A 9,092-nucleotide genomic window follows, 5' to 3' on the forward strand; every position below is an offset into this window, starting at 1 on the left:
TGGTCCGCCACCGTGGTAACAATTGCAAATTTTCTAGGTATGTCTGTCCTGTTACCTTCATATTCTTTTATTATGATTGTTGTATGCTCCTAGTTTCCTGTTTGTACATTCCATGACTTGAGAATGATATTGATGTGGCTTTTATTTTCGCCATGCTCTATGTAGTTGCTACTGGGGCTGTAAAATTTGGTGGTTTGTTTTGCAACCATTTTAACAACAAGGTTCAGAAAAGCATGATCATCTGCACGCTATGCATCTTCAATGTCCATAGGTTATCATAACTAAGACCTGCAATCAGAAAACAAATAATGTTAGCATCAAAAGTAGTTACACACCCCTTGATTTTGGTGCTTTTCCCGGATTTATCAGAAAACAGAGATGCAACTTAAACCATAGAAGAGCGTACCTGCCTCACCCCTCCAAAACATATGTACAAATAATGTTTTTGGTGCTTTTCCCGGATTTATCAACTTCCTTGTTTGGATTGGCCAAAATCCGTTTCGTATTTCTTGACACACCCGTTGACTATGCAACTTTCATCTGGCCTTGTGAGAATACAGGATTGGGAAGGTAAATGTTGCAAACTCTACAACAGCCCAATATATACGATGGTAAGAGGTGTGTAGAGTAACAATGACACATATTAGACACAACACACTACCTTGTTGATCGCTTGATAGTAGGAGCATTAAGATACACACAGACCCCATCAAAGAAAATGGTGGTTAATTGACGTTGGCATATTTAGGTTCTTGTTAATTACCTTGTTCTTTCCTGTTGGTTGTATGTCATGGAATGGATTATGGCTGGAAGATGACATTATGATCTTTGGAATGGATTGTGGCTAGAAGATGACATTATGATCTGATTAATCGAACAATTATGGTTGTGGTTTAAAAATCCAGAATGACCAGTAATACCAAGATAACATGAGAAAGTAGATGGCATCGTTCTGTAATTTTGAAATCAAACCTTGATTTTGCAGAGTTCAAAAGAAGCATTCAGAGATGAAGCCTTGGCAGCGGTTGGAGGCTAGTGCAGGGGACGCGACGGCGGACTGCGCAGAAGTGGCGGCGGTCGGCGCCTGGCGGTTCAGAGCAGCGGCCATGCGCGAAGCGTGGTGCAGGAGACATGACGGTGGATGGCCCCGCAGTGGCAGCGGTCGGCGCCCGACGGTGCAGAGCAGGCGGCCGTGCGCGAGGTGTCGTACGCATAGTGCAGGATTAAGCTTGGCGGCTGGCAGGAACAAGCGCGGCGGCGACAGGCCGCGACGGCGACGGTGCTGTCTTCGGCGTGCGTAGGGCTTGCGTCTGCGGGCGCACAGCTTCAGTTACGTGATCTGAGGAAAAAAAGGAAATCATGGATCGTGAGCAGGAGGTGCGGTTAGGCACGTTTGCGTTTTTTTTTTCAGTGGAGGGGTGGAGCAGACGTGGTCTGCTGGTCTGCTCGCATCAAAGATGCAACAGATTTCAGCCTTTGGATATTTCAATTGAAGGGTTAGGATTAGTTGGATGGGACGCTCTCGCTTTTTTAAAGTAGTGGAGATGGAGATGACGAAAATGAACATTAAGGAGGAAGTCAACCAAATACAGCACAGAACAACGTGAGCTCCATATGCAGCGGTCAGTGTGGCAGTCCTCCATGATCGCATCAAGATCGCAGTTTTATACTCCAGACAAGGAGCCTGTAGGATTCTCGAGACATGGATGCAACATCGCACATAGAAAATACATTTGGCCATAGAAAGAATCAAGAATGTTTACTATATAAACATGTAATTAATCAACACGCATCAACGCCCGGATCGATCAAGGGATACATACATCTATCTGTCTGCCGCGACTGAGCAGGATTGATTACTCGACGCGGTAAAAAAGAATCAGAGCAAACTCGTAAGAAGAGAGGTACATTTTGTTGCCGATTTCAGTAAGAACTGAGGATGGATGGATGGATGGATGTGTTGGGTTAATTTCTTCTCCTGGTCATGGACACGGCGTTGCCCTCGAAGAGCTCCTCGATGATGCCCTCCAGGTCCTCTCCGCTCAGCTTGATGTACTTCTCCGTCTGCCTCCCGGCGGTGAAGTGCTGCGCGAACCGGCCGAGGAACGACCGGTACGCCGGCACGATGACGGCGGCGATGGACACCCTCAGCTCCGACTGCAGCTGCTCGTCGCTCACCACCCACGCGCCCTGCGTCCGCTGGATCTCGTCCATGGCGGCGTTGAACTGCTTGAACCGCTCCTTGAGCACCGTCTTCTGCACGTGCCCCTTCACGGTGATCCCGCCGTCGTCGCGGAGCACGTTCAGCACGCGCCCCCACGTCTCGCGCTGGTAGTTCTTGTGGTACTGCCGGAGGTCCGTCGACCGCTTCCGCGCCCACGCCTCGCCCACCACCGCGTTGATCTCCGGCGACCCCCGGATCTTCTGCAGCATGTACCGCCCGTTGTTCATCAGGAAGATGCTGCTCAGCGCCAGGTCCTTGTACAGCCGCGACTTGGCCTCCAGGTTATCGTGGAGGAGCTCCATCACCTCCATCAGCTGCGCCGCGAACGGGTTGCTGCTCTCGCTGTCGTGCCCGGGGGCGTCGTCCGTGTCCGGCCGGTGGTGCTCCCGGAACACCTGCTCCAGCGTGTTCTTGTACTCGCACACGTACTTGAGGTAGTTCATCAGGTACCGCGTCAGCGGGTGCACCGCGCCGCCCGGGACAGGCTGTTTGCCGGCGTCGGCACGGATGGAGCTCTCCAGGTCACAGAAGATGGCGGCGGCTGATTCGCCAAGCCGTGCCCGCACGGACACGAGCTCCGACTTGAGGTCAGCGAGCGCCTCGGCGCCACTGCTGCTTTTGCCATCGCCGCCGTTCTCCGGGGTCTCGTAGGAGGAGAGGTACGCGTCCACGATGGGTGCACCGTCTCGGATGGCCTCGTACATGTCGAGCACCTTGAAGAGTTTCTCGGCGGCGCGCTTGGTCATGGCCACGGCCTCCGTGAAGTTGAGCATCTGGAGCATGGCGCAGCGTGCGAGGTCCGCAAAGATGTCGCGTCCGAGGGGGGTGTTGCTGCCGGCGAAGACGCGGGCGCAGAGGTCGTGCTCGGCGGACAGGCCGACGTTGACAATGTGACGGAACGCCTTGATCCAGGTGCCGAACTCCGTCTCGAGCCCCTCCCACGCCATCTTCACCACGTCGTCGATGCTCGCCTTCTCGTACCCGAGGCTCAGCAGCGTCGTATCCAGCGCGTTCCGCCGCGCCACCAGGAACACTTGCGTGCACTCCGTCTCGTAGCCCACCGCGACCATTGCGTCCACCATGGCGCGGAGCCTCTCCACGGTCTCCGCAGGGAACGGCTGTGACGCTTCGGCGCCGCCACCGCCGCTGCCTTCCGAGGAAGGCATGACGCACCGGTCTTGCTCGGCGCCGGCGGCGTGCCCGAACGACGGCGGCCGCCTCATTGCCTTGGCGCTGGCGCTGCCGGGGTCGGCGGCGTGGGATATCTTGGCAACGAGGGGGTCCTCGAGAAGCGCGTGGAACTCGTCCTCCACGAACGTCATGGCGCGGTGGAGCACGCCGGTGACGCGGTGCACGCCGATGGTGTACCTGACGGCACCCTCCGCGCCATTGTTTCCGCCGGACGCGGTGAGCGCGGACGCGAGCGTGGCGATGCGCCTGATCGCAGCGAGGAGCGGCGGCTGCTCACCGTCCTCCCCTGGCGCCCACTTGTCTTCGTCGCCCTCCGACTGCGCGATCTCCACCTCCACGGCGGATGCGAACCTGTCGAGCGTCACCTCGGAGATGCTCAGCGGCGCGTCCCCGTCTCGGCTGGCGAGGAAGGCGTCGACCTCCGCCGACAGCTCGGCGAGGCTCGGCTCCTCGTGCGGCGGCGGCGCGGGCGTCTCGCCGTCTCCGGCCCCGTCCGCGCCGTCACCCTCTCCACTGCCCGCCGCCACGTCCTTGTCCTTGTCCTTGTTCTTGTCGGCGGCGGCGGCATCCTCGGCATCCTTCTTGACGCGCTCGATGTGCTCGGTGAGCTTGATGGCGCCGAGGGAGAGGTTGCGGCCGAGCTTCTCCTCGCGGACGGTGGCCTGAGAGAAGCTGCTCGACTTCTGCGGCAGCATCGCGATGGGTATCGGTATCCTCTCCATCTCTCGGGGCTAGCAGCGACGGAAGCCGATGGAGCTCCGTGCAGCAATGGCGGATCGGGTTCCCCTGCCCCTGCGCGCGCACGACGACGCTTGGGTCGGTTGGGCGGGCAATGGTTCGCGAGGGCATGCAATGGTAGAGAGAGAGGATAGGGAACGGAGGAGGTGTTAGAGAGGTGGCCCGAAGTTGAGGGACGCATGATCTGAAACTGTCTTCTTTTAGCTATGCAGAGTTTGCTAAAGAAAGCAGAGGTGTTGGTTAATTTGTTCTTTAATTTCATTGTGTTTTCCCCACTACCCGAATGCCGGATCTTGATCTCACCGTAACCGTGTAATTAGCCATTTTCATAAGGGTTTTGTTAGTTCTTAGCTAGCTGAGAACAAAGTTCGTGCTCAGTTAAGTCCTACACCATTAGATATTTTTGGCTGCCTTCAGAAGAGTGTAAGATTGAGTTCCGGAAGAATTTTTTTTTTGAAGACCTCGAGATATATTACTATCTTTTAGACCTTATTTTATAATAGTTGGAGTCAGTTCATGTATCACTAGTGGAAAATAGGCCTTGGTGGGAGCCTTTTGTCGCGGGCGCGCCTGCACCCGCGACAAATGGGGTGGCCACGTCGCTCCGAAGCCGGCAGAGCCTTTTGTCGCAGCCTTTTGTCGCGGGCCGTATTACGACCCGCGACAAAAGGGCCATGCCTATATATATAGACACGCAGCCAGCCCCCCCCCCCCCCCCACCTCATTTTTTCCTTGGTGGTGAAGGTGGAGGTGTATGCTAGCTCATTTTTTTCTACATGTGCACAAGAGGTGTTTGATGGAATGCTTGTGAGAGGCATGCCACTTGATTTTATTTGATAAGATTTCTCCTCTTTTTGATCCTAAAAGGTTAGCAACTATTTTCTCGTATATATATGCATAGTCCGTACAATACTAATTTTAGCAAGGTGATTGCATCCGATACATATATAATTGTACTTATGATGCAGATGATTCATCCATGGATGTACGGTAACCGATGTGCTCCCGCTTTCAGAGAGGGCGTGAATTCTTTCCTGCTTGTGGCCGAGGCCAACAAGTCGAAGCAAGGTTTTATGTGTTGTCCATGTCTAAAATGTAAGAACGAGAAGGATTACTCTTGCTCAAGAGACATTAAGAGCCACCTGCTTCGGTTTGGATTCATGTCCAGCTATAATGTTTGGACCAAGCACGGATCGAGAAGAAGGGGTTATGATGGAAGACGACGATGAAGAAGAAGATAATGATGACCAGTACCGATCTATGTTCTCTGAATGCGATGATACCGCAATGGACGACAATGAAGAAGAAGGAGGTGAAGAACAGGCATCAGATGATCCTGTTGATGATGATCTTCGTCGGGCCATTTCTGATGCAAGAAGAGACTGTGGCACGGATAAGGAGAGGTTGCAGTTCGACAAGATGTTAGAGGACCACCACAAATTGTTGTACCCAGGTTGTGAAGATGGGCAGAGAAAGCTGGGTAGCATATTGGAATTGCTGAAATGGAAGGCAGAGGTCGGTGTGACTGACTCGGGATTTGAGAAATTGATGATAATATTAAAGAAGCTGTTTCCAAGAAATAATGAATTGCCCATCAGTACATATGAAACAAAGAAGCTTGTCTGCCCTCTAGGATTAGATGTGCAGAAGATACAAGCATGCATTAATGACTGTATCCTCTACCGCGGTGAGAAGTACGAGAATTTGAATAAATATACGATGTGTGGTGCATTGCGGTATAAGATCAGAAAAGATGACCCTGGTGATGTTGAGGGCGAGCCACCCAGGAAGAGGGTTCCTGCGAAGGTGATGTGGTATGCTCCAATAATACCACGGTTGAAACGTTTGTTCAGAAACAAAGAGCATGCCAAGTTGTTGCGATGGCACATGGAAGAACGTAAGAAAGACGCGATGTTGAGGCACCCCGCTGATGGTCGGCAGTGGAGGAACATCGGGAGAGAGTTCCCGGATTTTGCAGGTGAGGCAAGGAACTTATACTTTGGTCTAAGTACAGATGGCATGAATCCTTTTGGGGAGCAGAGCTGCAGTCCACAAAGACTGGCCCGTGACTTTATGTATCTACAACCTTCCTCCTTGGTTGTGCATGAAGCGGAAGTTCATTATGATGCCAGTGCTTATCCAAGGCCCAAAGCAACCCGGCAACGACATTGATGTGTACCTAAGGCCATTAGTTGATGAACTTTTGGAGTTGTGGGCCAAACCAGGTGTACGTGTGTGGGATGAGCACACCGAGCAAGAATTTGACCTACGAGCATTGCTATTCGTAACCATCAATGATTGGCCTGCTCTTAGTAACATTTCAGGACAGACGAACAAAGGATACAACGCATGCACACACTATTTAGATGAGACTGAAGGTAAATATTTGGGAAAAAGCAAAAAATTTGTGTACCCGTACAATCGCCGTTTCCTTCCGCGCAAGCATCCCTTAAGGGAAAAGGCAAGCATTTCGATGGCGAGGCAGACAACCGTCCGAAGCCTGTCCCCCGTAGTGGTGCTGATATATTTGACATGGTCAAAGATTTAAATGTTATCTTTGGAAACGGTCGAGGTAGTCGACCTGTTCCGAAAGACGCTGACGGACACGCGCCCTGCTGGCGTGCAGTTGACGTGGGAGTTAGAAATCTCTGTGGTGTAATTTTCCTTCACGTCCCCGGCAACGGCGCCAAAAATTTAGCTTGTTGACGCGTAAAACACACGCCTGTTGGGAACCCCAAGTGGAAGGTGTGATGCGTACAACAGCAAGTTTCCCTCAGTAAGAAACCAAGGTTTATCGAACCAGTAGGAGTCAAGAAGCACGTTGAAGGTTGATGGTGGCGGAGTGTAGTGCGGCGCAACACCAGGGATTCCGGCGCCAACGTGGAACCTGCACAACACAACCAAAATACTTTGCCCCAACTTAACAGTGAGGTTGTCAATCTCACCGACTTGCTGTAACAAAGGATTAGATGTATAGTGTGGATGATGATATTTGCAGAAAACAGTAGAACAAGTATTGCAGTAGATTGCATTCGATGTAAAGAATGGACCGGGGTCCACAGTTCACTAGTGGTGTCTCTCCCATAAGAAATAGCATGTTGGGTGAATAAATTATGGTTGGGCAATTGAAAAATAAAGATGGCATGACAATGCACATACATATTATGATGAGTAGTGTGAAATTCAATTGGGCATTACGACAAAGTACATAGACCGCTATCCAGCATGCATCTATGCCTAAAAAGTCCACCTTCGGGTTAGCGTCCGCACCCCTTCCAGTATTAAGTTGCAAACAACAGACAATTGCATTAAGTATGGTGCGTAATGTAATCAACACAAATATCCTTAGACATAGCATTGATGTTTTATCCCTAGTGGCAACAACACATCCACAACCTTAGAACTTTCTGTCACTGTCCCAGATTTAATGGAGGCATGAACCCACTATCGAGCATAAATACTCTCTCTTGAAGTTACAAGTAACGACTTGGCCAGAGCCTCTACTAATAACGAGAGCATGCAAGATCATAAACAACACATAGATGATAGATTGATAATCAACATAACATAGTATTCCATATTCATCGGATCCCAACAAACGCAACATGTAGCATTACAAATAGATGATCTTGATCATGTTAGGCAGCTCACAAGATCCGACAATGATAGCACAATGAGGAGAAGACAACCATCTAGCTACTGCTATGGACCCATAGTCCAGGGGTGAACTACTCACACATCACTCCGGAGGCGACCATGGCGGTGAAGAGTCCTCCGGGAGATGATTCCCCTCTCCGGCAGGGTGCCGGAGGCGATCTCCTGAATCCCCTGAGATGGGATTGGCGGCGGCGGCGTCTCTGGAAGGTTTTCCGTATCGTGGCTCTCGGTACTAGAGTTATTATCGACGAAGGCTTCTTATAGGCGGAGAGGTAGGTTTAGGGGCGACGCGAGGGGCCCACACGCTAGGGCCGCGCGGCCCCAGGCCTGGCCGCGCCGCCCTGCTGTGTGGCCGCCTCGTCGCCCCACTTCGTTTCCCTTTCGGACTTCTGGAAGCTTCGTGGAAAAATAAGATCCTGGGCGTTGATTTCGTCCAATTCCGAGAATATTTCCTTACTAGGATTTCTGAAACCAAAAACAGCAGAAAACAACAACTGGCTCTTCGGCATCTTGTTAATAGGTTAGTGCCGGAAAATGCATAAATATGACATAAAGTATGTATAAAACATGTAGGTATTGTCATAAAACAAGCATGGAACATAAGAAATTATCGATACGTTGGAGACGTATCAGCATCCCCAAGCTTAGTTCCTACTCGTCCCGAGTAGGTAAACGATAACAAAAATAATTTCTGAAGTGACATGCTATCATAATCTTGATCAATACTATTGTAAGCACATGTAATGAATGCAGCGATTCGAAGCAATGGTAAATACAATGGTTAAACAACTGAATCATATAGCAAAGACTTTTCATGAATAGTACTTTCAAGACAAGCATCAATAAGTCTTGCATAAGAGTTAACTCATAAAGCAGTAAATTCATAGTAAAGACATTGAAGCAACACAAAGGAAGATTAAGTTTCAGCGGTTGCTTTCAACTTGTAACATGTATATCTCATGGATTATTGTCAATGCAAAGTAATATGATGAATGCAAATATGCAAGCATGTAAGAATCAATGCACAGTTAACACAAGTGTTTGCTTCTAAGACAGAAAGAAGTAGGTAAACTGACTCAACATAAAAGTAAAAGAATGGCCCTTCGCAGAGGGAAGCATGGATTGCTATATTTGTGCTAGAGCTTTTATTTTGAAAACATAAAGAGAGCATAAAAGTAAAGTTTTGAGAGGTGTTTGTTGTTGTCAACGAATGGTAGTGGGCACTCTAACCCCCTTGCCAGACAGACTTTCAAAGAGCGGCTCCCATGAAATTTTTATTTTT

At 50.3% G+C, this 9,092-nt stretch overlaps 1 protein-coding gene across 1 annotated transcript; it reads right to left on the reverse strand.

Moving 5' to 3' along the window:
* Positions 1-1,721: 1,721 nt before the first annotated feature.
* On the reverse strand, positions 1,722-4,315 carry LOC127294241 (exocyst complex component EXO70C1). The gene has a single exon (XM_051324014.1). It carries the CDS (start codon positions 4,135-4,137, stop codon positions 1,966-1,968), a length of 2,172 nt encoding a protein of 723 aa, XP_051179974.1. The 5' UTR covers positions 4,138-4,315; the 3' UTR covers positions 1,722-1,965.
* Positions 4,316-9,092: the final 4,777 nt, after the last annotated feature.

This window comes from Lolium perenne, chromosome 4 (assembly GCF_019359855.2).
Source record: "Lolium perenne isolate Kyuss_39 chromosome 4, Kyuss_2.0, whole genome shotgun sequence".
In the NCBI taxonomy this organism is placed as follows: Eukaryota; Viridiplantae; Streptophyta; class Magnoliopsida; order Poales; family Poaceae; genus Lolium; species Lolium perenne.